Source organism: Ceratina calcarata, unplaced genomic scaffold (genome assembly GCF_001652005.2).
Source record: "Ceratina calcarata isolate Rehan_Ccalc_2016 unplaced genomic scaffold, ASM165200v1 scaffold305.2, whole genome shotgun sequence".
Taxonomy (NCBI): domain Eukaryota; kingdom Metazoa; phylum Arthropoda; class Insecta; order Hymenoptera; family Apidae; genus Ceratina; species Ceratina calcarata.
Window position 1 is genome coordinate 220,487 of NW_017153019.1, and position 27,257 is coordinate 247,743.

The window sequence follows — 27,257 nt, forward strand, 5'->3', positions numbered from 1 at the left end:
GGTTCACGGTTGAAACCAAAGTTTTCGGTATACCGAGCGGAAGATCACGCTCTTGGTGGAGGGTGAGTCAGCCACCCTTCCGATGACGGTCAAGGAGACGATTGGAGGAAGCTTTCGAAGGATAGAAAGAAGAATTCGATGGGAGAGAGTTCACAGAGAGAGAGAAAGGATGCCGCACGATTGGCCAGGCTTTGGGGTCGGAATTCGTGGTGGGGACCGAACAGTGCAAGCCAAGCATAGTCGGCAGAGGCAGAACGAAGAGTGGAAGAGTAGCTCGCCGCTGGTGGTACCTGGTGTTACGTGCTGCGGAATCACTAGCCGGTCAGTCAGTGTACTGCCTCCATCCTGCCCTTGAACACTCGGTTGCACAGTGTTTGCGCCTGCCTACCTCTCTAAAGTGACAACTGTAAGGTCAGTGCTCTTTCTCACTGGTGCGTTCTAATCGCTATCGTTGTTTAATTTAAACGAACCATCGCGATTCTCCTTCGAGTAAACAGAAAGAAACGTATACGTAGGATCTCGATTCTTTGATATCGTCAAGGGGAACCGGCGTTCTACGGTTCCAAAGACTTCGACACGATCGTGTGTAAACGTGTTTTTTGACCCGGCGTAAATTGACCCGGAGACGCTCGGTCTTCGAAAGTCGCGCTTCGAGTCAATTTTGAAAATCGTCGAATACGTAACTTGATAAAACAAGCTTTCGACAGGGTATCGATCGTTTTCGTTATTCGAAAATGGAGGGGTGTGGTCAATTCACACCATACGCGTTCTGTGCACGTACCGAATCTGAATCCATCGGTCGCGAGCCAACAGGTTTCCCATTATTTCTTCTTTTCTCGCGTGGGCGTTGGAAATATTTCATCTGACCGTTCTTCGTTGCGTCGACGTCACACTTTTATTTAACGCTTATACGTTTGATAACGAGAACATCATTATTACTTCGAATTACTATCCCCCTTTGTGTTTTGTACGATCTGTGAACATAATACTTCTGCGTAGCGCCGGCGAATATCGAGAACGATAACTGGCGTTTGAATGAGTCATACCCGGCGGAGGTTCACGGACGTCGTGCTACACTTAATTCCAGAATTTCTTCGTGTCCCTATGTAGTCGTAGGATGGGTCAAGGGCGTGGTTTTGACAGATACACTCGGATGCGCATCAGGCACGCAAATGCGTTCCTGCTAGCCGACTGACTAACGTGCTCCTGTCCCTCGAAGTCGCGGTCATTTCCTGTCCTTTGTCACAAGCCAGGCTCTTGATCATCTTGACGAAGATCAAGCCAATCGTTTTCAGTCCACAAGTTATTTAGATACCTAATTTGAATAATAGACAATTTTATATGACTCGTAATTCTGTTTATCGGCGTGCGATTCGAATCACGTTCTTCGTTAATTAAATGTAGCCGTTTTTACATCTGGTACCTTCATAAGGGAGATTCCAGCGGTATTTGCATGTTATCATGTCGCGAACGAGTTCGCTCGCTTCAAGGCAAGCGAGCACGAATAAGTAAAGTATTCTAGAAATTTTATTTATCGATTCGTACCGCGAATGCGATTTTTATTTGCGACGTTCTTTGCGCTTGCAACGAGTCGTATTTTTAATGATAACTTTTATCTTACCGCAAACTTACTACTCGACGCAAGATAAAAGTTGTCATTACTATTTACACTTAGGAGCTTAAACCGAATTTATCATTATGTTAGAAAGATATATTTGTTTCGTGGACATATTGGAAATAGAACGTAACGCGGTATTTCGCGATTCCGATACATATTCATCGCGTACATAAATTCATCTCAGCGGTAAATGAATCGTAGATCGAGGTGAATCCCACGCGAGGTATTAAAAAATCAACCTTTTTACCATTGACCATGAAACCCGAGGTCGTCGATACGTTTATACAGTACGTATAGATAGCCGGGGAGAGTTCAGGAACCCCACGCTTCGACCCCCGCATTGCCAATCGATGAAACCGTCTGCCAGTAGTCGGCCGCTCCCCTGGTGCAACCCCGAGCTAAAACCGTACACGCGCGTTTACGGATACGGGAGGCGCGCGCGCACCGCTATTTCATTCAGATCCCGGAAGACAAATATTCTGCCCTGGCACATCTTCGACGTCTTCAAGGTCGATCCCGGCCAGTGGCACAAGCCAAAACCACCTATTCAAGCTCGAATATTAATCAGGGCTCATTGAGACTGCGGATTTGATGCGTTTATAGAAAAGTACCTTAATGTACCATACGGCATTTATAGTAGAGTACAGAAGACATAAAGAGTTGAATGTGGATATTGCAATTTTTATATGAGAAGAGAAATTCGACGTGAACAGAAAATCTCTTTTTAACTAATAACGTAACGTTGTTCAGATTTAAATCGCCTGTGTGAATGAATGAACTTTTGAATACGATCCACTTTTCGTTAACAAGCATCCCGTTCTGAATCTTGCCACACTGAAACATAATGACGAAAGCGGTCTAGTAGATTGGGTGAAAGGGTTCTCTTCAAAGTACTTGACGGTGTATACCTTCATACTTGTTCACGAAATCTTGACCGCTAAAGAGGATCTCCTCCGCGGCAACTACCGCGACATAATTCACTAACGTGGCTTTCGAGCATTGAATTCTGAATTTCCCTTCTTGCCGAATCACTCGAAAGCTGATCGGTGCATGCATATAAGAGAAGAAATTGCACTCTGCAGTTGCGTGTTCTACAGTTGCCCATTAGAAGTTAGTCAACTTGGTATTAGTCAGATGAATTCGGTCCTGAAATGATTCATTGTGCGAAAAGGATAGAGACATACAGGATCAGGAGCAGGACGAACCGCTTGGTAACACGTAACACGCCCCTGAGTTTACGCGCCACCGCTCAATACGATACGCGTGCGTCCAGGGTTCGTTAGCCGTCACGGTTGCACGAAAGTGCGAGGGAGACGAGGAGCAGGACGAGGAAGAAAGAGCGCATTTGTATCGGTCGTAGTAGTAGGAGCGCGACACGGAATCGTCGTAGACAAAATGCATTTTCCTGGCCGCTCCGCACGGTTTTACGTGGGCATGTTAACGGTGCACGTAGGTGGCTGTGCGTTTCTGCAGCCTACCACTTGCAGCGACCAACCAGTCGATACAGCCGGAGTATGTAAACGAATCGCTGCATACGCCATTGAGGGTCCTCCATTAAAAGCGATTACCTAAGTTAATTGGCAGGCAGCGCGAACTCGTTAGCCGCCAACCGTGAGATCTCTCTTTACCAGATGGCCGCAACAGTGTCCAGTCAGAAACCCTTCTAGAATTAATCGTAGCTCATCGATCCCACTGGATTTCACAGCCGATCGGTTCCGGACGATCGCATTCATGTAGAGTACCTGCATACGTGGAAATTATGAATAATGCAAGTCGTACCCCAGTAGAAAGTATATAAATATCAATTACACGTTAATGAACTACGTAGAAATACTACTAACGATTAGTGTTAAACGACGATATCAAGAGTTGTTCATAGACGAGAGTACAGAACAGAGAAACCTAAATCTTATGATACGTTCGATCTCATGATGAGCAAGACTCGTCGGAGCGTGGCATACACCGACGCGTCCTGCAAACTGGCTAGCGCGTCGGTGCGAGCAACCTAGTTTCCTTATTAACTCGCAGACCTCTTTTCTCCCTGCGAGATCAAGTAGGATTTATCGTGATTTCTCTTTGGGCATTGGCGTACAGAGACCGTTTCCAGTCCTCCGTACCCGTGATAATCAAATCAGATAGACATCTTCGAGCACCATCGGCGCTTTCCTCATTTTCGTGAAATCGGCCGACTTTGCCGCGAAACTGTCCGACCTCGTATAAAGATTTTTCATGTCGCGTGTACAGACGCTTCGGTAGGATTCGTCTCGAGCGAGCGTTACCAAATGGGCTAACTGTACAACTAATCGAGCCGATCTCCTCTTCGTTTTGTTACCGTTACGCAGGACACGTATGAACAGATGCCTCGGTATGCGTGCACTTGATGCAATACTCCTACACGCGTACCGTGTACCCGGCCGAGGATAGAGAATATGTACAACGTAATATACGTAAAGGACGTGCACATATGTGCCGTGGTTGCGTACTCGCTCAGCCTCTTTCCAGCTCTCTATATACAGTCGTACGATCGACTACCATATAAGGACCTATACACAGCCTTGTCGATGGTGACCCACCGCTGCAGCGTATCCCTTGAAACGACTCATCTCCTAGTGGCACAGCCCGCGTGCTTATCTGTGCTCTCTCGATCTTGGAATGTCCTCAGCTGTCCTTCCAATCTTTGTTCATCTGTTATCGTTTTCTGATAAAATATTTTCTGATTAAAGGCCCGTCCGGCAGAAATTCGGAAACGCCGATATTTATTTTGCAAATAAAACAGTCGACTGATAACGAAGCTCTCGGAATGAGTAACAGTCGTTTCTACGAGCAGATACTCGACAATTTTTAACCGATGACTCTACTTTATGGAATGTAAGAGCCTCTTTTGAACTGTAGTCGAAAATGGCGAAAAGTAAGGAATACGAGCGGCGTACATAAATAGGGAAAAAAGTGGGAGAGAAAACAGAAAGAAATAGAAGGGAGAGAAAGAGAGAGAAAGAGAGGGCTTCGTCTGGTATGAGTCATTTCAGCTCTCAGTGGTTCACAAACTTTTTTAATTGCGAATACTTGCTGGTCGAGGTTCGTCTTTAAATTGATCCAGCAATCCCTTGTTCGAAGTAATACATATACACTTTCGCGAGGTTCAAAGTATGTTAATAGTCCTGTGAACGTTGATTCTGCGTCGCTGCTCTAATAACTGTAAAACGTAAAAGTGCGGTGAGTACAAGCTTACCGGATCCGAACATATGTATGACAAATCCACTCGACGACGAAACGTGCGCGGGCTATCAATTTTTCTGTCTACAAACATCCGATTCATTTACGATGGACAATTCTGCATTTATCGTTTGTCAGTGGGGTTCGTTAAAATTAGAATTCTTACGTGTATGTACGATGCATAGCGAAGAAATTCGTAACGTCGAAAAGATAGGACGCGAGGAGTTTATACCTTGAATAAGAATCCGGGTTGATAAAAATGCCGACGGTTCGGTAGAGAATTACACGGGAGGATATGTGACCAGAAAGGAAATGGGAAAGGAACGCGTACAGGAAGTAGCAAGCTTCTGTTGCTTCCGCTTCGTAACGCGTTGGTTACCATGTAATACAAAATTTAGACGACGCATAATATTTCCTCCTTTCGTTTCTAACAATATTTTGAAGCGAGCCGAGCCACCTGATTATGTTTATGCACGAGATTAAACGAGTCGACTAATTGCAATTAAAGTAATCAGCGCGTTTTAAGATTACGTGTCTAACTGCATTCCGACATAATTATGACTGCATAATTCCGTTATTTTCACTTAGAAAAAGAGGAACGAGGTAAGACCGGAAATGTTAGACGAGCGGCAGTTCTGCTTACCTTTGCATTCGCCAGAAACGGTGCCGTTATTCGCCCGGAATTTATTATACGCTCGCAAGCGTGCAGTCTGCGTCTCCCAAAAGAAAAACGAGCGGACCTCCTCGGATTCTCTTTTTAAAATTTAATACGACATTTAATGGGTACAGAAAATCAATAAAGATCTTTCGTCGAAGAAGTTCCACCATTTAGGATCGAAGTCCGAAGCGAAGTTGCCCATTACAGTATTCTACGTACTTCATGGAATCCCGTCGAATTGTCAATAATGCATTGAAAGCGTTGCAGAGAAGCGTACAATATCGATAGGTCTTTCCATGACGTGTCCGTATATAGTCCTCGTTCCTTTCTCAGCAAAACGATAGCAACAATGAACCGATACGTTCGCCGACGCTGCTAGATTCCAGCTTTATGTCGTTTCGAACATGCATGCATGCATACCCGACGTCCTCTTTTTATTATTCACGCTAAGAATAGAAAGGATCATGATTCGATTCCTCGTTTCAAAGGTAATTATAATGGTCTCAAACGGCGTTTAGATCAGATTTTCTTCTGTTATCTGACCAGCTCCAGAGAAAAAAGTCTGGCTAAGCTCTTTTTGGGTCCGATTACTCTTTACTTACAGACGCCGCAAACAGAAGCGTATCGCAGTTATAGAAAACGCTACTCAGTTCATAATGTTCATATTAGATTGCGGTTCAAGTCGTTGATGTCAGTTTTCTAATTGGAAATTCTTCTTAGGACATCGATAGCCGCATTGAACTTTTCAGGGTAGCAAAGTATAAATAACAATAGTTACTTTTAGATTAAAGATACTCGTAACAGAATTTTGTATTTCTTTCCGTCGTGAAATCCTTCTATCGAAAGGATGACGACTTCGATCGTTAACAAGTAAACTATCGAGGTTACACGCACGAGCCGATTGATTCGTTCAAAGGGATGAGTACATACTTTCTTAAAACGCGTTCGTTAACGGTAACGGTCGTTCTATTGTTTCAGATTGAGGAGTACAACACATTGTCATCATGTCGAGTCCGTCGTTGAAAGACCTGCCAAAAGTAGCCTTAGACTTGAAAAGCGAGTTGGAAGGTTTCAATCATGGATGCATGAAGAAAGCCGCGACCGCGGAGAAGAATGTGTTACCTTCTGCCGAAGGTACGACAGAAATTATTTTATTCTCTTTTAATTGTGTTTAACGATCGCCACGTTTGCATTTCGTAATATCGACGTGTAGGTACATTTCATTTATAATGCATGTGATATTGTAATATGTAGACGTGCGACAAGAACGACAGCACACTGAATTAATCCACGATGTGGAGTCGTTTAAACCAGATCAGTTGAAACACGCCGATACGAAAGAGAAGATTATTTTGCCCAATGCCAAAGGTATCACAGACAAATTTATCCTGACTTCATTGGGGGATACAGTTGGTTCCAGAGGCTTGTCTCTCCTTTGGTCGCAGCCAGAAGGAACATGTACATATATAACGCTTGCGATGCTTCGAGGTGGCGTGCAATAGACAAAAATATATGTGACCAGACAAAGGCTTATTGACTTTCGCTTTCAGCCGCTTAGGGAGAATTATTTTTGCATGTGCAATAAGTCCGTCGCCGTTCGGTGTACTCCGTCCATGATAACAATACGTTGTTACGTTCACATTAGCGATAAATGCTTTTTAGATATAACGCAATAATAATACGGAGGTTTCGATGTTCTAAGTGAGAATATTTAAAAACAATGTATTTTGTTCAGTTAAATAATTGTTTATCATCGGAACGTGAGCGATTCAGATAAAACTGGACAGGTACATGGTTTTTAAAAATCAGCGGTGTGATTGTCTAATGGTACACAGGTAGCTGGTGGTACTATTTCAGCTGAGGTTTTCACGATGGTATTCAAGGTTTCCTATTCCAAGCTTTGTCTTTCGTTCCTTGACCTCGATTTATTCCTTGTAGACGTAGCCGCGGAAAAGACTCAGCAAACGCTGATGTCCGGTATCGAGAAATTCGACCCGGCCCGTTTGAAGCATACCGAAACTCAAGAAAAGAATCTGCTACCTGACAAGGACGGTACGGTGTCTCTTAATACGTGTTTAAATCGTCGATCGAACAGAAGATTAGTGAAATGAATAATTTGTGTATACTCTGTGCAGCGATCCAACAGGAGAAGGGAAAGCAGCAGCTGATCTCTGGTATCGAGAATTTTGATCCAGCGAAACTGAAGCACGCGGAAACGCTTGAGAAAAATCCGTTGCCTACCAAAGAAGGTGAATTACGGTTTTGTACGACGTCGAGAATGAAGGCGAGGAGCTCGCGTACTAATGTTTTCTTTGTCTCGTTGCAGCGATCGCCGCTGAGAAAATAGCTGCTTAAGAAAAGCTTTTACAATGGAAAAGACGGAAAAAAACGCAAAAGAAAGGGAGCAGCGACTCGTCATCTCTTCCATTTTCTATTCGTGACATTTTATAACAATTATTCATACATTGTCCAGAAGAAAGAAGAAGAATGCGAAAACTGTGTTAATGTAATCTTATGATTATACATACTTATCCTACCGCCATGAGCGTTCCTTTCGGCGAGGCATACGAGCCGAGTTTTACATGATACAATTAACAGCGGAACGACGATGAAGGTTCGGGCCCAAATTTAATTGAAACGCGAGCGAAACCTAAACGCGAAACAACCGCGAATGCGAAATCTACCGGCGATCGATTTGATTCCTAAACGTTATCAGCAATAAATAATTTTGGGCTTGCATCGGCATGCGTCTTTCGACACTCGCCAAAGGATGTACTTTTTATACTAAGAAAGCTGCACGCGGGCAAACGTTATTTTCGATAGCAACAAAAAATTGGGTAGCATTGCATGCGTTACAGAATATCGCAATGGTACAGCGGTTGATCTTATATTTGTGTAAAAATCATATTTTATATAACGGGCTATTGTACTTTTTTAATATTTCGTACACATCGCATTGTCATTCTGATGAAAATTGTGACGAATAAAAAAAGTAATTTGTAAGAAACAGTCTGGAAGTATTTTTAACCCAAGTCAATTCTCGATTTGCTTTGATTATGGTTTCTGTTCCCGCCCGGAACTGGGAACGGAAGGAACCACGTGCGCAAGTTTGCACTCTTATCTATACCGAGAACGGATATCCCTCGGGAAGGGGAACGAGGGATGAATTACGATTGGCCAAACGTTTCGAGACGTCCAATAGTTTCGAAGAGATCCATCATAGATCTGTCGTGATTGTACACCGTAACATCTATCACTTAGAGGGGAAGAGTTCGTTTTGATAGTTGCTACTATAGCTAATCGTCATTTAGTCAGTTCGTCCTTTGATTCAAATAAGTTTATGGATCGTCGATTTTAAAAGATCTCCTCGAGGAATCGACAGTAATATTCAGCTCAAACGAATACAAGAAACCAGGTAAAATTATACATTTCCGACGAATAGCTAATTTATTTTTTTCTTTGTTTACAAACCGTGTTGATTAAGAATGTCCTTCACCAAATATTCTTCGCGATTCTTACTATTACCAGAGAGAAGATTGTTCTCTCTGCTATTACTACGTTAAAACCTTAAGACGTACGATCTTCTGATTTTTATCGAAAGAATCTCGTCTAATTTTTACCCTTTAGTGTCAAACAATGGAGATATCACAAAGAAAGCCGACGAAACGTCCGAGAGAGCCGATGGACGAATGGCTACGATTAGAAGGATACTTCAGGAAACACGCGCCCAGAGATTCAACTTGTCTGTTCCGAGCAGTTAGTGAACAGGTTTATTTGACGCAGCATTATCACATAAGAGTAAGGAAGGAATGCGTGGAGTACATGAGAAGGATGAGATATCTATTCGAACAGGTGGATACTAGGCGTCTCTGCTAATCCTCGATATTCTGAGAGTTCAATTAACATAATCATCTTTTCCAGTACATAACGATACCGTTCGACGATTACTTAGACCAAATGGCTTGTTTCACGCAATGGGGTGGTTACATTGAAATTCAAGCGATGTCCATGCTGTACGAAAGGAATTTCGTTATATTTTCCGGGTACAACCAAACAGATCACATTGGCACTAACAGTGATAGCAAGGATACAATATATTTGTGCCAGACATCGGCAAAACAGTACGAATGCATTTACACAAGAGACTATGTGGGAAATGCTGCTTTCTGCCAATGTAGGGCTCTTCATAATTTCTCTGATCACATCAGGCGATTATAAATAATTCTAAAACTGTTTTACAGCTATCGTTTATAAAGTACTCTATGAGAACGTCTTTGAAATGGACAACATAGAAGGCACTGTAGATAAAATGTTACACGATAAAACGGCAACGTTCAGGCACGATAAGTTTTTCCTGAAGGAGAATTTAGAAATTCGAGAGTAAGTTACTATCCCGACTGCGAATCTGATTCAGATTTTTATTTAAAATTTTGTTCTGCTTAGACAATTAACTACTGATATTTATAATGCGGAAAATACGGATAACGGATACGATGAGACTGATGATGCGCAAGGTGTAGCAAGGAGCAAACTTGGCACACCACCGTTTCCTTATAAAGTGGCCAAAGCTCTGGATCCAAATATCTATCGTAACACAGACTTCGATATATGGCACGAAATCAGAAGGGGTAATAAAAACATGCCCTTATTCAATATCTTATTATCTCATTAAAGAGTCTCATCAACTTTTATATATCATAGAGGTAAAAAATGCAGGATGGACTAAACACAACGCTAATAAGCTTCAAGTCGGTGGGAAGTGTTTGGTCCAGGTGAATTTCGATGAGAGAAATTATGACAAGAATAGCAATAATAATAACAATGACTGTGTGCCTTCACTCGAAAAGAGTTTCGATGACAGTATAGAAACTATAGGAAAGACTGACAAAGACCCTGTATTTTATTATGGGCACATTCAAGAAATAGACAAGAACGAGGGTCCTGTATTAGTTTTTATTGAAGAATTAGGTGAGAAGAGGCTCGTGCCATATTCCGCTCTTAAACCGCTGCCGTCGAAAAAGAATAGACAAGGGAATTGGTCGCCGACGTATAAGAAGAATCTATCATTAGATTCAAGTTAGTACTTCAATCTGGATTCAGCGTTCCTGACAGAAGCACGTGAAATTATCTATTTCTTATGTTCGAATAGGTACGAAATGGAAGAAGACGTACAATGTAAAGCCGACTAAGACGAAAATTACTGTTTTACCGAATAACGTTAATACAAATGAGAACAATAATTCTATTATTAGCGATATTAATAAAAACAATATTTCGTGGAAAGAAGAAGGAACGAAGAAAGTGAACGGTGAATCCTACGAAAACTTTGCCTCGCAGGATTCTTCCAGTTTCTCGGCGATCGTGAGTCACGAAAATCATTCAGTGATTATAAAAATACATTTATAAATGCTAACGAAACATTTTTCACTACAGGATAATGATGAATTGTCTCCCATGGGTGCTCCCAAAGCCCAATCTTCTCCCATAGACATGGGAAGGCAAGAGAAAAGTAGGGAGCGTAGAGAACGGAGTTCGTTCACGTATAATAAAAATTTAGGGAATAATTTCAAAAGAGGTTCGAAGTCTGATAGTGCAATTAATAATGATAGTAATAACAGCATAGTGCCATTTAACGGGTATCCGAAAGAAAGAACACTGGAGGAAACCTATTACAATTACACTGGTAAGATATTAATGACTAATTAATAATTACAGAAGAATAATTTATATATCGGTTCTTTACGTGTATCTAAAGATTCAGAGAATTCTAATGTACAACTGCTTCCTATTAATTGCACCGTGCAAAAGAGTGTGGATATAAGTGGTAGCGATTTACCATTGTCAGGTAATACTTCAAAGTTCAGCATAGTTCATCGTTTAGTAGACGAATTTATAAATGATCTTTTTTCATTGCAGATCCATTAACTTTAAGATTTTTTTATAATCTAGGATTAGAGGTTAGTGCAATTATTCTGTAAACTATCTGTACACGTTTTAACTTTATATTGTTTTGTAGTATTTTCACAATGGTGGTAACTGGAATTATTTAACGAATGGACAATCGCCGAGTTTTGGAGAGTGCTATCGAGGTACATTGACATCGATCATATTGATTTATATTACTTTATAACGTTAAATATATTTATTGGAAAGGTACAACTTCGAACGAAGAGATAAGTAGTACTACAGAAATGATGCGTGAGTGTACACTGGCACAGAAGGGACAAGAACACGAGAGTACTAAAACAGAGACTACCCGGAAACCAGTACCTCGAGAAACTAAAGATGCTGTAAATAATCTGATTCAAAAAACGGAAATTCCGAAAGCAGAGGATGTGAAAGATGGATGTAATCAGTCTTCCGACAAAGTGCAGAAGTTTCCGAATAAGAACACTTACGCGCAATCCCCCGTAAGAAGAAACGGACTGAGTCCGCGATTCAAAAAGAACGCAGGAAGTAAGTGTTTTTAAATTCCTCGTTTCATTAGGACTACAGAAATCGATATAGTTTTTAATTGCACAGAACGGTATCGGCCCAATACAGACGTGAAAGTTGCCAAGGGAGGTACGAAAGAGAACTACCGAGGTATCCGGCATACGAACTCGTTCCCCCCTCAGATACCCGTACCAGCAGATATGATGAATTCTTATCAAGAAACTCACATGCAGCAAGGAATGTATTCCGGATTACCGTATTACTCGAACGAAGGGGAGGCATTCGCAAATCCTTATTATCCTCCTCCGAGCCCGGGATACATCCCGATGCAATGCTTGCCACCCACCGACATGCCCGACGTCAATAATTTACAGCCGTATCTACCTCAGCCGTATCCCGGGATGGACTACGCGCAAGCTTATTCCGGATCGTGTCCTCCGCCTTACTTGTGCAATCCTGTACCGCCAGCTATGTTTAACGTGCCTCCGCAAAATATCCCTCCAGAACACTGGTATGCAGTTGCTGGACAACCACATTACATGCCGTACGCGCCGATGGTGCCCATGGCTCCGGAACCAAATTGTAACGGCGTGACACAAAATATAAATCAAACCGTTCCATCTTAAAACCGACTTCGCAATAACTGCGAACACTGTGATCGGATACTATTAATCAGTATTAACAAACTTACCTTCCGGACGCTGCTGCGTCCCTTGATAAGATATCGATATAAAGGAGAGTAAAGGTATATAAAGAAGAGTTATAAAAGTAACTATTATATATATAAATACTATATAAAATATACATAAAAGTAAATGAGTGATATATCAGTACAAAGTAGAAGTTAAACCGCCAGTTACAGTACCTGTATAATTACGTTCAGTATAACGAACCCTCTCGGTACAGACTTGTTCCTATGCTGTGCAAAAGTACAAATAACGATTCCTGACATTTTATACAGGTGACTATTAAGTTCAGAAATGTATTTACTCATTCATACTTTAATACTTCGTTTGTTAAAATATTTTTGCTAATAAAATTTTGTAAAAAAACCAAGTGTATTCTTTTTCCTTTAACAATGCAATCCATTAACAGGTTAGGCAATATTAACTAACGCTTATTAGAGATTTATTGCTCCCGAGAATGTCGAGATCCTTGAAAACATTCGGGAGGTTCGAATAATATTGAATTCGAATTGAAACTTGTTCTCGTAAAGTGCTGCCAACAAATACCGAAGATAAGCAAATATTACCAAGTCTATTTTCCATCGAAATAACGAAAGTAATCAAATTTATATTCGTTTAACACGAGAGGAAAGACGGATCCGTTTAATCGAACGAACGCGGAGGATCGTCGATCCTCCGGATGCCGGTTCCTGCTGTTATCCCGCGATCGAACGATTTGAACCGTGTTCGGATCAGCCTTAAAATCTCCGCCATTGAGCGAGCACAGTTCTAAACCGGTGAAGAAGGTGCGCGCTCGAGATCTTTCAATATACAAACACCGTGGTTCTGTTTCGCTGTATTCCACGCCATGACTAAAATTTGTCGGAAGAGTAGGAGTGCGGTAGCTGTGACAGGTCAAACGGTGAATAGCGAAATTACTTAATATTCGCCCGATAAAGGAAAGATTTCTCGCATCGGGCAACGTCGACGGATTTATCCTCGTCGCATCGTTTTCTGTTCCGCGGATTATATTCGTTGGCGGCGAGGATTCGCTATTTTCGTAGAAACGGCAGGAACCCAGCGGCCGAAGAGAAGAGCAAGCGCAGAAAGTGAATATAATGGAGGTTGGTTACGATTAATTACTTCGAAATTAATGCCCGTGTGATCGATAACACTGTATCCATCGTAAACCCGACACGCATACCCTGTGTCTTGTTACTCCGCGAAGAGGAAACGTTCGTCGCCGTTCCTGATACATTCGTTATTTTTTATAATTGATCAGTTGATCATTAAATACACGCGTGTGTTCTGGTTCTTTATCATACGTCGATTATTTTCTCACCCTTAACCGAATAAGTATTTACGTTGACTATTTACACATTTAGAACGGTGCACGGAAATAAGATTGCATTTACATCGATTGCCTCCACAAGAATTACTCTGTTTTATAAAGAAGATAAACGTCTGTTCATTTTTTATATACATTGTACATGTAGGTAGATGAATGCTCGGCTGGTGGTGACAGTGGAGCTGAAGAGGACGAGGAGGATGCATCATCTCATGGGTCTAGAAGCAACAGCAGTAGCAGTAGTATCAGTGGCAACAGCACCTCTACGGACAGCAGAGACGATAGTGGAGAGGAACATGGTACAAGTGGCAGTGAAACTCATAGCTCTGGGGAGGAGGACGACGAGGAGAACGAGAACATGGAATACTCTGTCAAAGCGGAGAGTCCGGATACTCTGGTGCTGCCTCTAATTTCATGCTCCTCCGTAGAACCTATTGCCATTGTTTCCGTTAACGAAAGAATTTTATTTCCAGAAATGGGAAACATGTGTTGCCGCGAACACCAAAGTGAAATTGCCGCAAGATCTTTGCGAGCACGCAGCAATTTTTCGAGAGTTCCTCGATTATCCGTACATTTGGAACGAATGCCTTACGGAGAGCCAGAGAGAAACTTTGTGCCAACTCTTACCAGCTTTCCCAAAGGATTACGACGTAGAAGCGGAGACAGAGAAAACTTTACGGATGTTATTCGAACGCGAACCCATGAGGTTGATCATCAGTGCTTTAAATCGGTTTTATACAACGCAAACCATTTTATTCCACGGTTTTATTCATTTACCTTAGATTCGGACAAGCGCCTCTGGACGTGTTTCACAGCCACTTATCTGCCGGACATTATCGGCCGGATATCAAAAGAATACGTAGCTTGGTACGTAAAGCGCAACAGAGAAGACTGCTTTTCGAAGAGCGAAAACGATCATACGAGCTGGCCAGTCAATTACTCAAATCCAGGGAGAGCCTGCTTTCGAACGCGTACAAGCAAGGATTTTGTCAACCGGCGCAGCGTACGATGTCCAGGGTTCAATGGAGAAAACCAAAGCCTGCTGTAGGTAAGTTAAGCTGCTGCTGCGATCGGATGTAAAAAGTTTTCTTGCTGTTTATACTTCCCCCACGCTCCAGCCGTTTGGCAGAGAAGTATGTAGTAACTTCCGAGGGACAATACTAACAAGCAATGCACCGACAGTTGAAGAGAAGACGCAACTGCGCTATTTGGAGGAACTGAATGCGCTGAGGACAGAACTTGGGGCGAGCGCCAAGCTGGCAGCCGACACGACGTCCGAGAACGAGGAGAACTATCCGCAGTATCAGATGCCCGGTGCCAAGCAGAAGAAAAAACGGCGTTCCCTCATGAGCGTTCAGGGACTGTCCATCAGGGGAATGCAAATGAATCACGAGGACGAGACCATCAGGCCTGTTTTCTCCACGTTGCAACGGGCGGAGTATCCTGCTAACAGATCGTTGTTTGTTCGCGAGCACACGGAGGAAATGTATCGCGAGATGCTGCTCGAGCACAAGAAGCGGAGAGCACGGCGCGACGTAAGTGAATTTATTTATCGCGAATAAATTTACACGGAAGATGAAACTTTGTTTGATCATCATTGTTATTTCCAGATTCATCCGGAATTAAACACGCAAGGCATCGCTCTGGCCGATCTGACACAGAGAGCGCAGGTCGGCCAGAAGCATAAATTAACGCTCGGCCCTTCTATGCGTGTCACACCGGCGAAGAAACGGATCAAGTTGGAGCAACAATCACCGCTCTGTCCCCCGGCGCCGAGATTACCGAATTCCAATTCGATAAAACACGAGAGCGACAACAGCGATTATTCTCACACGACGGACGAGAACAGACATTCCAGTACGTTGGATATGGATCACAGGATGTTGACTCCGATCAAATCGGAGCCAATCGACGCGTACGAGATACATCAAATAGCCAAGAAGAAATTGAGCCCGGCCACGCGCGGGAAACCTTCAGTCTTGACACCGGAGATCAAGAAGGAAGTGGAGGACATCGATTACGACGACATAAAAACGGAGCTGAGCGCGGGAGTTAATGAAGACGGACCGCTTGAAACGGAGGAGGATGAGGAGAACGATAAAAAGGAACTCGATTTGGACAGCATCGACATGATGCAACTGCCGATACAACTGGACGACGGGATCGACATATTGGACGACGTGAAGTGCGAGGACGAGGGTGTGATATCGATACCGGAGAAAGATATGGTACAAGGGAATGAGGACGCGATTGATATTAACAGCGGTGCCGAGTTGATGCAAGAGACGCACGCTTGCTTCTTCTCGTTATTGAGAGACGCGTTCACCTCGAAAGGTGAATACAGGATGAGCGCGATAGAGATGAAGGACGCTGTCATGCTGTGGCAAGGGAATCCAATTTCGCCGTTGAACGATTGGTACTCTCTAGCCTCCTCCTGGCCAGCGTTGGTTCCACTGGCTCTGGGGTTTCTTGCTGGCGAACTTACATACAGTCAAGACATCAGTGATCGTCAAGAACGGGACCCAGAACTCGTTCCGTATCTAGAAAATAAAGGAAACGGAGTTTACGCGTGGATCGGAGCTGGACGAGATTCGGATTCCCGTCTGGCCGACCTGTGCACCAAGTTCTTGATGTACAAAGATTCGCTGGGTTCATCGTCCGCGACTGCCGGTGCCGTAACGACCGTGAAGCAACAAGCCCCGTTGCCTCTGGCTAGTAGTAACGTCAGTAACAGCTCCGGAAATGGAAATACGCCTACGAGCGTCAGAGATAGTAGTCCGGCGATAGAATCGATCAGTGTCGACGGTGGATCAGTAAACACCGTCGCGGAATGGGAACCACCTCGTGCCCTGTGGCCCACGGAATGGAAAGTCCGAGCATCCACCGTGGACGAGCGGGAGGAATTTCGGAGACAAGAACGTATGCGTTACGCTGCGCCTCATAAAGCATTTACATACAAAATGCATGGTTACGCGTCCGTCGTAGGTCCGGTGAAAGGCATCTATCAACACAACGTTGGTACGTTCGATCGTATAATTTCGTTGAAAGATCTGCACGAAAATATATTATCTACGTATTGTTTCCTTCATGCGACAGCTTCCGGATTGACCAAGGCTCGAGGGCACTCTCTGTTGGTAGCGGATCGGCCAAACTTCGTGACGATCTTAGCTCTGGTCAGAGATGCAACCGCGAGACTTCCGAACGGTGAGGGAACTCGGGCTGATATTTGTCAGTTGTTAAAGGATTCCCAGTACATCAGGGAACAGACGGAAAGCGATGACAAGGAGGGATACTTGCATTCGGTAGTATCCGGGGCTTTGGACAGATTGCACTACGAAACAGATCCCTGCGTTCGATATTATCCCAGGCGCAAAGAATGGCTTTATCTCCATCGAGCGCGTTCAGAATCAGAATTCGGTTCGTATCTATCGCATCATTCTTTTGTACTTTACGATCTAGGAAACAAACCATTTGCACATTTTGTTTTGGTAGAAATGTACCATCAACAATTGCAAGGCGTTGCGAAAAACAAGAAGAACGTTGGGAACATGTCCCGGAACAAGGCACTCCCAGCAGTGATAAAACCTGCTAATGTTAACAAGGAGCAATCTCCGAATAACGTTAAAGAAGTTACTCCTAAGAAGGAGAGAAAAACGACGTCGACTGCGCAGCCTGTCATTTCAAGGTAAATTTATAATCCTATCGAAACATTTTCTCGATTCTAAATTTTCTTTGTTTTTCATACAGAAAAGAGCAAAAGAAAAATGAGGAGAAGAACACTAACGACTATTCCATTTCCACGGAACCATCGACGATGGTCACAAACGTTGTAACAACAATCAGCGCGCCGTCGAGTTCCATTATGTCAGTCGCGGCACCCACCGTCCCAGTCACGTCATTCTCGAGCTCTTCTTCGTCCGTCAGCACCGTAACTGTAGAGAAAGACGTGATAGCCAGCGAAATGAAATCGCCAATACCCACGACCGTTGCACCGAAGAAGGCGGCGAACATCGGCGGAAAGCCAGTCGCCGTTGTGAAGACCAGCGCACAGAGTTTGCTACAATCGAATCAACAGCATTTCCCGCATCATCAGATTCAAGTGTCGACGTCCGCCGGTTTGCAGACGATACGATTGTCCGGGCACTCGGTGTTGCACTCCGCGCAGTCTGTGGTGGCCAGTAGTGCGAACCCGACGAACGTGACGACGAATTTGTCTACGATACTGCCACCGAGTAAAATGCAGAGTCAACAACAGTCGCAGCAGCAGCAGCAAACGATAGTCGCGAATCAAGCGGGCAAAAGTATTTTGCAGACCGCCAATATAAAACAACAGCAGCCTCAGCAACAGCAGCAGCACGTACTGCCTGGGAAGACTCTGCTGGCTTCTCAGATAAAATTAGTTAGCTCGGGACAGATCAAGTCGCTCTTGACGGGCCACGGTCTTCAGGGCCAGACGATCTTCATTAAACAGTCATCGCCGTCCGGTAACCAATCGCAGCAAATGCAACAACAACAGTTGAAGCAACAACAGCAGCAGCAACAGCAAACGCTCCAACAACGAGTGGTGACCAATCAACAGCAATCGTTACAAACTTCGGGTATGCAACGTATAATTGCACAGATCGGTGGGAAACCGATCGCCGTGCAGATTCAACAATCTCCGCAACAACAGCAACAACAGCAACAGCAGAAGATACTGGCCAAGGTTCTGACCAGTTCCGGCGGTGGTCAGCTAATCTCTGTGGAGAGTCTGCTCGCTCAGAAGGGGTTGAAACTGGCGACTACGGCCAGCCATGCCGCTCAGCTCAACAGGCAAGGGAAACAAGTGATACAAACTCAATATCAGGTACAGCTTCTACTAATTTCTATTTCCAAGTTAATCTCTTTGAAACTAAACTCCGTTCCGTTTTTCTTATGCGACTCTCAGGTGGTGTCGCAGGCGCAGACGTCCGCTGGTCAATCGAAGATCATCGCTAGTACACAGCAGCAGCAACCGCAGCAGGCGCAAACCGTTCGGATGGTCACGGCTCAGCTGGCCGGGAAACCGATCGTTTTGGCAAGCGGCAACAAGAACGTCGGAGTCGGAGTGAGCAGCGGTGGTAGCGTGGTGCTCGGGAAACAGGCACCGTCACAGCAACAGCAGACGCAACAGCAACCGATCATCTTGCCCAGTCAATTGCTTAATATCAAGACGTTGCACGGGTTGAAGGTGATACCGACTCCGGCTGGATTGAAGACGACGGGCGCGGCGGTGTACGCCCGGGTGATCGCACCGAGTACGATCACCTCTTCTCAGTCGACGGGTAATCAGCAGCAGAGCATCCAAACGCAGCCGTCGAGAAACAACACATATAACACACCTTGACAAAATTGATGTCACTTTCTTTCTTTTCTTTGTTCCCTTGTCCCCGATATTCTTATTTTAATACACGTATAGAGTTTCGTTCAGAATTTCGGAGGGATTTCGCACCGTTTCTATGTATAAAATCTTACGACAGTTAAAAAGAACAGTGTAAAAGTTTAGTGAGCTTCTATGTAGAGTCGCGTTACGTTCCGTGCCGTGCCGTGTAGATATTCGTTTGAATTAAACGGAAATGTCGTCCACTTACTTCACTCGGTCAGCCGATCGGGATCAAGGCACAACGCGCTGACTCGATATTATACGAAAACGAAATGTACGATGAGAACACACGTGGTCGTGAACTTCTTTTATAATTAAGTGTCGAGTTATTTACAAATGCATGGTACGATTTTAAATACAAAAAAAAGGAAAGGAAAACGTCGTTTCTTCGTTCTCTTGTATCAAGAAGATTCTTGCAACGTCGCATGTAACGTATAAATAAAACTTATTGCGTAACGATTAGATTACTTAAATTATTTTTTTACACATTCTCTTTGCGCGTCGTCTCTACGTTATAGGATAGTCTCGTTATGAATACCTAGGCAGCGACAGCTACCGCGTCTTTGGTCCGTTCTCTTCGCAGAGCGTAATATATAAACGGGACATTGTAACAGAAATCTATCGTCTATGTACAAAGTATTTCACGTGACGTGCGTGAAACCGCATCGTCTGTACAAAAAGAAAAAGAAAGAAATGCACTCGCGTTTGTAGAGTCACGGCATAACTTCCATGCTCCCGTTGAGAGGGAATCTTGTATCTTACAGTTACGTTCCTTCGGAGTTCCGTATGTCTTGAAATATGTTTATCAGATTGTTCACGCCTATCAAATAGCCGTCTTCGTGATTGCCTACTTGCCACTCGGCGTCGTGCCGAATCCTTGACAGGTGTTGGGGCAGAGGTAACGTCTTCGCGAAATCGATCATCCAGATTCCAGCGTTCTTGGCATCGTGGACGAACAACAGGCTGGAGCCGACGACCTCGTGCGATGCAAAGAACGGTGACGCCTTCAGCGTAGTTCTGATCGCCTTTAAACGCTGGATATATTTGGGCAACGCGTGCGGGTATCCTTCCACGAAACGTCTCAATGCCTCCGTCACCTGATGATTTGTTTTCGTCGAGTCAGATTTCGTAATTGTTAATTCGAACTCGTGTGAAATCACCAACGGTATTTTTATTGAATCGCGAGGCAATAATTTTTCAGGATAATTAAAAAGTGTTGGTCACTGTCAATACCGTCGGTGCCGTCAAGGTAATCCGGTTTGTAACTCAATCACGAACCTGTTCTCGTGTCCTGGTCGTCTTGAAATCCTTTGACGAGCCACCGTGGGCGAGCTTGATGCCCTCCACGCGAAAGCCTAACGTAGCCGTGCTCGAAATGGTCTCGCGCCAGACCATGTACCTCGGTTTCGTGACACCCTGCACACGACGCTCCTCGGCACTCGGCGCAGCGGGGTCTACTTGCACCATTTTCTCATACATGTCCTTCCGCAGCTGCAACAGAGATTCTAACGTTCAGCTGACAATTATTAACGAGTAACGATTAAAAACACGCATCGAACATGATACCTTAGGTCTCTCCTTGGCCTTGGCAAGTTCCGATTCCAGATACGTCCTGACTCCGACCTTGCAGTCCATTACGCACGGATGCTCGAAGTCTCCGAGGAGATCTTCCAGCTGCAAGTAAGAGGACACCACGCTTTTTTTGTTCGCAGGGTCGTCAGTATTATTATCCTTCTGAAGCGTTTGCGCTGCGTCAGTCTCCTCGGTGTTCCCTTCCTCTGCCTCTTTCACGTCCAACACGCCTTTGAATTCGGGCACGTACGGCCTTAGTACGTCGTTCATCAGTAGCCGAAAGCAGGCTTCTTCTTGAGGACAAAGTTTCTTTAGAATCGTTCCTGGCGTGGGTCCGGCTCGAAAGTTCCCTTGATGACCCGCTAACTGTACCTGCGATCAGCGACAAGAGAATCTATTTTTAAGAAGCAACCTGGGTACAGCATATATTCGATGATGGAATCGTTGAAACGACTAAAAAAATTCAGAGTTTGTAACTTACCCAAGGGTACCGTTGTTTTTTATACGTCTGGAAGAAAGGCGTCCAGTGTACGATGTTTCGAAGCTTTCTCCATCCCGACGACTGAAACAATACCAAACACGAACCTCGTTAAAATATTCTTATCACTTTTACCGTCATCTTAAGACTAAAGATTGTAGGATCGACGACCACGCAAATGACATAAAGAATTTTATTTATGAGAAAATGAATTTATTTTGAAGACCGCTCTTTGTTACCTTGAGCGTCTTCCTTTCGTGCGATTTATCGGTTTGATCCGAGTCCCATTCAGAGCTCAAATCGTCACCACTGCCTTCGCCCCATTCCAAATTAATCGGTGGGACTTCCAGCAGTCTGAGATACTGCTGATACCCCGAACAATTCTGCACGCAAGATTCCTCCCCGTTACTTTGACCTCTGATGCACTTGTTGCATCTGGAGATCTTCTTGCAATCCTCGACCCCGTTACTTTTCAAGGATCTATTATTCATGCTCTTTTCTTTTTCGCCCTTTTGCAATCCTTCAATGGTGGCCTCATCTCTGCCTGCACGGTTCTCATCAATCTTTGTCGAGTCGTGCTCGATTTGCAGTTGAACCGATACATCCTTTTCAGTGTTGTCGTTACACGGGCCGTTGTTGGATTTTTCTGCGTCTCGGGCTTGTTTTTGCGATTGGGGATTCACGAACGATGGCGAAGGACTCCTGGAAGAAGGCGGCGAACGATGATCGATGACACCTGAAGGAAATCGCCTCGAGTGTCTCCTGCTCCTCGATCTAATTATCTTCCTATGGCTCAGTAATCTCTTGTCGCATTCGTTCGCATCCGTGCAATCCTCCGATTTCGTACAAACGACGATCTTTGGTATCGTTATTCTGTCGTAAGTCTGCTGCATCTTCGATCGTCAATGGGAGTCAGATGATCAATAAAATATCGTCCGTCGAATCATCAATGGAACACGCACTGTGTGTTCGTCTTTCACCGGGACGAGACTGGCTCGAAGATCTCACGCGAAAAAACTGCACCGCGGATGTTTGTCCCAGAAGGATTCATGGTTCTGGCGCATTGTCAACGGAACAATTCCCCGGAGACGAAACAACGTAAATAGCGACGCGTGTCCCAGTTCTCCGAATACCGAATTGGATGCTAATAAGCAGCGGCCGCGTCAATGGAAATTCTTGGACGGAGCTTTCACGCCTTCGTACGAGGAACCGTGTGCTGATGAAATTCCCAACACTCCTCTGAATAATTCCAACCGTTCAGAAGCTTTTCCCCTCGAGACAAGAGTACAGTAATCTCCTCCTGTCATCAATTACGATCCATGTATTTCGTGCAAGAATTTAAAAAATTCACGACAGCGCTCTGTGATTACGATCAATATAGAGTAATTTACAACCAGTAATTATCTGAACGCACTCTCTGGTTCGAGTGCCACGGACGAGTGCGTTCGAGTAATTGGTAAGCGGTCCGATGCCGGTAATTACGTTTAATGACGAGCTGCGGTCCAATCGAAACACCTGGATTGACTGGCCGGTCCCGTCCACCCACGTTCAGGCCTCTTCGTCGAGTCGAAAGCGAGTCACCTCGTGTGCCACTTTTTTATTCAGTTACTACCGTCCACCGCTCCTCGATCGTTACACGAAATTCAATATCCTTCTGATACCTGAGTTTCTAATGCTCTTCGATCAATTCCTGACTGCAACTTTTAAGGTACCTGTTGATCCGGGGTCTCACGATTCTTCGCAGATACACAAAAGTCTCTCTTATAGAACAAATTGCTCGCTTCTTCGAAAATATCAGCTGTTCACGTTAGATGCATGACCCCAGGCAGACGAACCGTGTTCGGTGATTCACGAACGACTGCGTTTGTCAAATTTCGTCGTCGTTGCACCTGCGTCACCGTTTACGTTGCAAGTAATATCAGCCGATTACGTAATAACTTTGTGAAGCGAACGTGACGTTCCTCTGCACGTATAGTCGCGACACGCCACGTTTTTCTTCGAATTTCTCGCGTTACTCGCGTGCCCCTGCTCGGAAAAGAAATTAAGATGCTCCGTTAATCGATCCTCGATTCACAGAATCGAAATTAAGATTCCTTCGTCGTTCTTCCTACGGTCTCATCCGACTCATTGAGTCAGAGGAAAGGCTCGAATCCCAGCGAATCGTTATCGGGAAAAACGATTATCTCTCTCCCCTAATCGAGTTTTTTCAAACAGGTTCGTAATCCTCTGTCAACGTCGGGGCTTACATAAGCAAGCGTTCCATCGAATGCACCAAAGAAAATTACAACCGTGAGCGAATCTTATCGCTCGTCCGCTCACAGATCCAAGGAACTTCCGGCTATGGTCTGCTCATAGATAATCATCGTTGTTTTCACACGGGTGCCACCAAGCAGCGATTGTCCATCACGTATTCCACATCCGAGCCGTTCAATCTTAGCTGCTGCACAAGAAAGTTCAATCAAATTGAATCTTACAAACTTTTTACTAAACTTCGTACGAAGCTCGAAGCGGATCACTAAAGGATCGATACTGGCAGAATGCTTGCCACACGATTTCTCACTTTAAGGAACGCTCGTTGGGAACTGTTCCTTCGTCTAGATCTCTCGATCAAAACGCGATCCGATCGATCGACGAACTGTGCCTGTCGAGCACCGCACGTACTATCATCGTAATTCGTACTGGGAAAACGGCGGAACGCGTGTTCCCCGACCTCGAGCGACGTGAGCAGCTGTCGTTTCCACGCGAAATCGCAGCTTTCCGGCATGCGAATCGGGCTGGACGCGCGCCGGGCAACAATGTTTACATAGAATCGCGACGATTGGTCGAGTACGTGTCGAACAACTTTGTCTCGCGATTTTCATCGGTTACATCGGGCGGAACGCGACGCGGCCGCGGCCAGCCAGCTTACCCGATCGAAATGCGTCATCGACTAATTAACTGGCGTTCGCGAGCGTCATTAGCGGAATTATCAGGAATCGAAACGGCCGAGCCGATGCGGAGATATACCGGAAGTCGCTGACACTTTACTATTGTTCAAAATGGTAAACAACTGCGTCAAGATTCGTACAAGAGATCGTCCACCACCAAGGATGTTCCCGTTTTCCACGTGTGAGGATTGCTCGATTTTATTCCAATTTAAAACGCGTCTCATGCATTCCGACGACTAGCAGAAACAGATCGATATTTTGTTAATCATTCTGACGAAGAAATAAAATTGAATCATTGCCATGGGCAATCTGCGGTACGGTGGAAAAAAAATCTGGTGGGATCGGCTCGTCGCGCGACTATCATTGAGTTCAATGCTGCGCAGGGTTCCATCCTTGTTCTGGCCACGGTTTCCCCGATTTTCTCTCTGTTTCACCCGACGAAGGATCGTCCGTCCCACGCGTGCGTCACGCATTTTAAACGAGCGCAAATGATTTTAAACTGGACGGCTTAATTATTCAATTTCACGCGTTCGACGATAAACGCCCGATGAATTCGAATATACACTGCTCGCTCTCTCGCTCTCCCGTTTGGTTGCGCAACCAGCAGAAATTGGGTCTCAGCCGCGCGTGCACGCATGACGCTTATGGAAATTTTACGATATTCATAAATTCGTGCACACTCCATTTATCAGGCTTAGGCGCCTGCGATATCGCCTCCGTTTCGAGAGTCCGAGTCACCTCTTGCCCAAACGAGTCCACCAACGACAACTCGTCGTCGCTCGCCGACCCCCGGTCGTTCCTCGCGTCGATTTTCACGCGTTGCAAATAAACAACAGTGCGAGCAAATTTAACTGGACGCTCGTTCGTTTGCAGGGGGCCGTCTCATCGAGATAAGAGTCGTTCGAAAGGACTTTTTAAGGAGCGTACGGAGCATACGAAACGAAAGCGAGAAACCCTTGACCCAGATGTCGCACGACGAAAAAACATTCGATAACGCGATCCAAGGATCGCGCGTCTCGCCGGGTAAGAGTAGCCGATAAAAATGACAATGTACGCAGAATGTCCAAATCTTAAAATAGAACATTTGACCAAAGTGATTCATTGAAAGCGTTTCAGTGATCGATTACACCGACCAACGAGATCCATTGAGCGATGATTAAACGAGGCTTGTTCTTATGATCGATTTGCCCGTTTGTTCCTCTTCGTAGCCCTGAGGAGTTTCTCGAAGAGAAGACAGTTTCGAAACTGGACCGGCGTCGTTTTCGCTCTCTCATTCTGTATGCCTAAGGACGATACGCTGATTAAATGCAAACTCGTGGACAGACCGAATCGATTAGAAAACCGATTGGCCAATGCCTAAATTCTCTCGTGTAAGTCCCAGGCATCTTTTTTATTTCCGTTCAAGAAGTTCACCGAGTTTCTGCGATTCCACGAATCGTGAACGGTGCGACGGGCCCGGTCTCAATTAACGGGCCGTTGCCTTTTCCATCACTCGTCGGTTGCTCAATCGGTCGGCTTGATCGACTTCAAAAGAGCGCCGACGTGCTCTCGAATTCTATCGCAGCAATTAATCTGGGAAATTCTCTAGCTGCAACAAGCAGATTATAAAAACGTAAAAATTGTTCTTCTGAGATTGAAGAACCTGATTGTCAGGGTCAACGAAAATACATAACTCGACGTGTCCTGTTGTGTCTATGATTTTCATACGAAGAACTCAATATAAACCTATTAATCATATTATTTGATTTTGATCTATTGTCGGACGACGATGAATCGCCTTTAGAACGTTTCTCCTAGTTAAGGTATGATTGAATGCCCCGGTATGTTTGCACAGCGATAAATGAGCCGTGATTAAAAAAGGAGTCGAGCCTGCGGGGAAAAATTGACCGTGTAAATAGAAGTTGCGTTACCAGTGAGATATTTTATTTGCTTTCTCGACCAGTCGCAATGACCACGAAACACGATTGTTTTGTCGAAATGAAGAATTTCCGATTTTCCTATCTGTTTCCAGACGGATGATCGACGCTCGTTGGGACGGATCTGAGAAAACTTCGTTACCTTTTTCCTACCGACCACTAAAGGGCTCCGTAGATACTCGTCGACGATTCCCAGCAGACAGTCGTCGCATCTGCAATAGAAATTCCCACTGGAAGCAGAGTCGCTGGACAGAAACGAATTGTAAGTACTGGCGCTGGTCTGACTGTCCATCGAATCAGCCCTTCGTAAAAGAAAATTCTTCTTCTTATCTTCAGCCCGAGCCTCCGAGGTACCGTCGTGGAGGCTCTGCTTCTCGATCTTCGCGAGAAGGATCTGTTCCATCAGGTTTAACGTCGGCGGCGTCGATAACGTGGGCGACGTCGGTGTCACTGGGGTGCCGCTTTTCGAGTCGGCGTTCTTCTTCTCCTGATTCATATCTGATTACACGTACGACGTATCGGTGATTTATGTTCAGTAAACGTAGATACACTCCGGGTTTACAGGCCTCTGAATCTTTTTGCAATTCAGATCCGTCTTGTTTTTCTCCTGCGCACGGACTTCTAACGCAGGTTGCACGAAGATCGCTACAGAGTTAATTCTCGACGGTCAGATATCAGACTCCTCGGACTTGTGAACCTTTTCGACAACAGTTCCACTCGAGACATTAAGGATGTATTGGTTATACAGTCAATCCCAAAAGTTTATGCACTTCAGAAATACATTTTTTAAAAAGAAATCTGACGTCGGAAAAACATTGCTAATAATAAACAACAACAAAAAAATTTTCGATTTTTCCAAGATTTTTCCAAGGGGTACCCCTTCAATTTCTTCCGAATTTTCGTTTTTGGCCAATAACTCCCAAACCGTTGGACATACGGAAAAATTGTATATGACCTTTCTTGTAGAGGACGACGAGATCTACAATTTCTGTATAAAAGTTTTTCGTTAGCATTAATATTTAACGA

At 44.6% G+C, this 27,257-nt stretch overlaps 4 protein-coding genes and 1 long non-coding RNA gene across 16 annotated transcripts in view; 3 read left to right on the forward strand and 2 right to left on the reverse strand.

The window, feature by feature from the left end:
* The first annotated feature begins 317 nt into the window (after positions 1-317).
* On the forward strand, positions 318-7,870 carry cib (thymosin beta cib). 3 transcript variants are annotated; one of them, XM_018023569.2, is made up of 6 exons: positions 318-411; positions 6,468-6,623; positions 6,744-6,857; positions 7,428-7,541; positions 7,625-7,738; positions 7,816-7,870. In XM_018023569.2, exons 2-6 carry the CDS (start codon positions 6,494-6,496, stop codon positions 7,842-7,844), a joined length of 501 nt encoding a protein of 166 aa, XP_017879058.1. In that variant the 5' UTR covers positions 318-411; positions 6,468-6,493; the 3' UTR covers positions 7,845-7,870. The 3 variants fall into 3 exon arrangements, with proteins under 3 accessions (XP_017879058.1, XP_017879060.1, XP_017879059.1); XM_018023570.2 differs by lacking the exon at positions 318-411 and adding an exon at positions 4,577-4,831; XM_018023571.2 differs by lacking the exon at positions 6,744-6,857.
* Positions 405-12,269, reverse strand: LOC108624340 (uncharacterized). 7 transcript variants are annotated; one of them, XR_003389087.1, is made up of 6 exons: positions 5,475-6,473; positions 3,460-4,316; positions 3,187-3,360; positions 2,527-2,764; positions 2,230-2,452; positions 405-2,161 (listed from the first exon to the last, which is right to left on the reverse strand). It is a non-coding gene; the product is annotated as an uncharacterized LOC108624340 (long non-coding RNA). The 7 variants fall into 7 exon arrangements; XR_003389089.1 differs by having other exon boundaries at positions 405-1,315; positions 1,866-2,161; positions 2,527-3,360; XR_003389088.1 differs by having other exon boundaries at positions 405-1,315; positions 1,858-2,161; positions 2,527-3,360.
* Positions 8,627-13,117, forward strand: LOC108624338 (putative bifunctional UDP-N-acetylglucosamine transferase and deubiquitinase ALG13). 4 transcript variants are annotated; one of them, XM_026813022.1, is made up of 13 exons: positions 8,627-8,904; positions 9,117-9,341; positions 9,411-9,663; positions 9,731-9,869; positions 9,933-10,117; positions 10,191-10,565; positions 10,639-10,850; positions 10,923-11,172; positions 11,245-11,334; positions 11,406-11,446; positions 11,506-11,578; positions 11,643-11,945; positions 11,997-13,117. In XM_026813022.1, the coding sequence occupies exons 2-13, from the start codon at positions 9,126-9,128 to the stop codon at positions 12,548-12,550; spliced, it is 2,691 nt and encodes an 896-aa protein (XP_026668823.1). In that variant the 5' UTR covers positions 8,627-8,904; positions 9,117-9,125; the 3' UTR covers positions 12,551-13,117. The 4 variants fall into 4 exon arrangements, with proteins under 4 accessions (XP_026668823.1, XP_017879057.1, XP_026668824.1 ...); XM_018023568.2 differs by having other exon boundaries at positions 12,012-13,117; XM_026813023.1 differs by having other exon boundaries at positions 8,627-9,341.
* Positions 13,118-13,384: 267 nt separating this feature from the next.
* Positions 13,385-19,797, forward strand: NFRKB (nuclear factor related to kappaB binding protein). Its single transcript, XM_018023489.2, has 10 exons — positions 13,385-13,713; positions 14,086-14,334; positions 14,411-14,643; positions 14,720-14,985; positions 15,120-15,472; positions 15,548-16,955; positions 17,034-17,354; positions 17,430-17,622; positions 17,685-18,783; positions 18,865-19,797. The coding sequence occupies exons 1-10, from the start codon at positions 13,708-13,710 to the stop codon at positions 19,300-19,302; spliced, it is 4,566 nt and encodes a 1,521-aa protein (XP_017878978.1). The 5' UTR covers positions 13,385-13,707; the 3' UTR covers positions 19,303-19,797.
* IP3K2 (Inositol 1,4,5-triphosphate kinase 2) overlaps positions 19,634-27,257 on the reverse strand; it is a 17,130-nt gene continuing 9,506 nt past the window's right edge. The window contains exons 6-9 of the mRNA XM_018023490.2: positions 21,392-21,472; positions 20,905-21,282; positions 20,617-20,829; positions 19,634-20,435 (exon numbers count right to left, since the gene is read on the reverse strand). Coding sequence (XP_017878979.1) covers positions 20,103-20,435; positions 20,617-20,829; positions 20,905-21,282; positions 21,392-21,472 — 1,005 coding nt within the window. The 3' untranslated portion in view covers positions 19,634-20,102. The remainder of the gene's footprint in view (positions 20,436-20,616; positions 20,830-20,904; positions 21,283-21,391; positions 21,473-27,257) is intronic.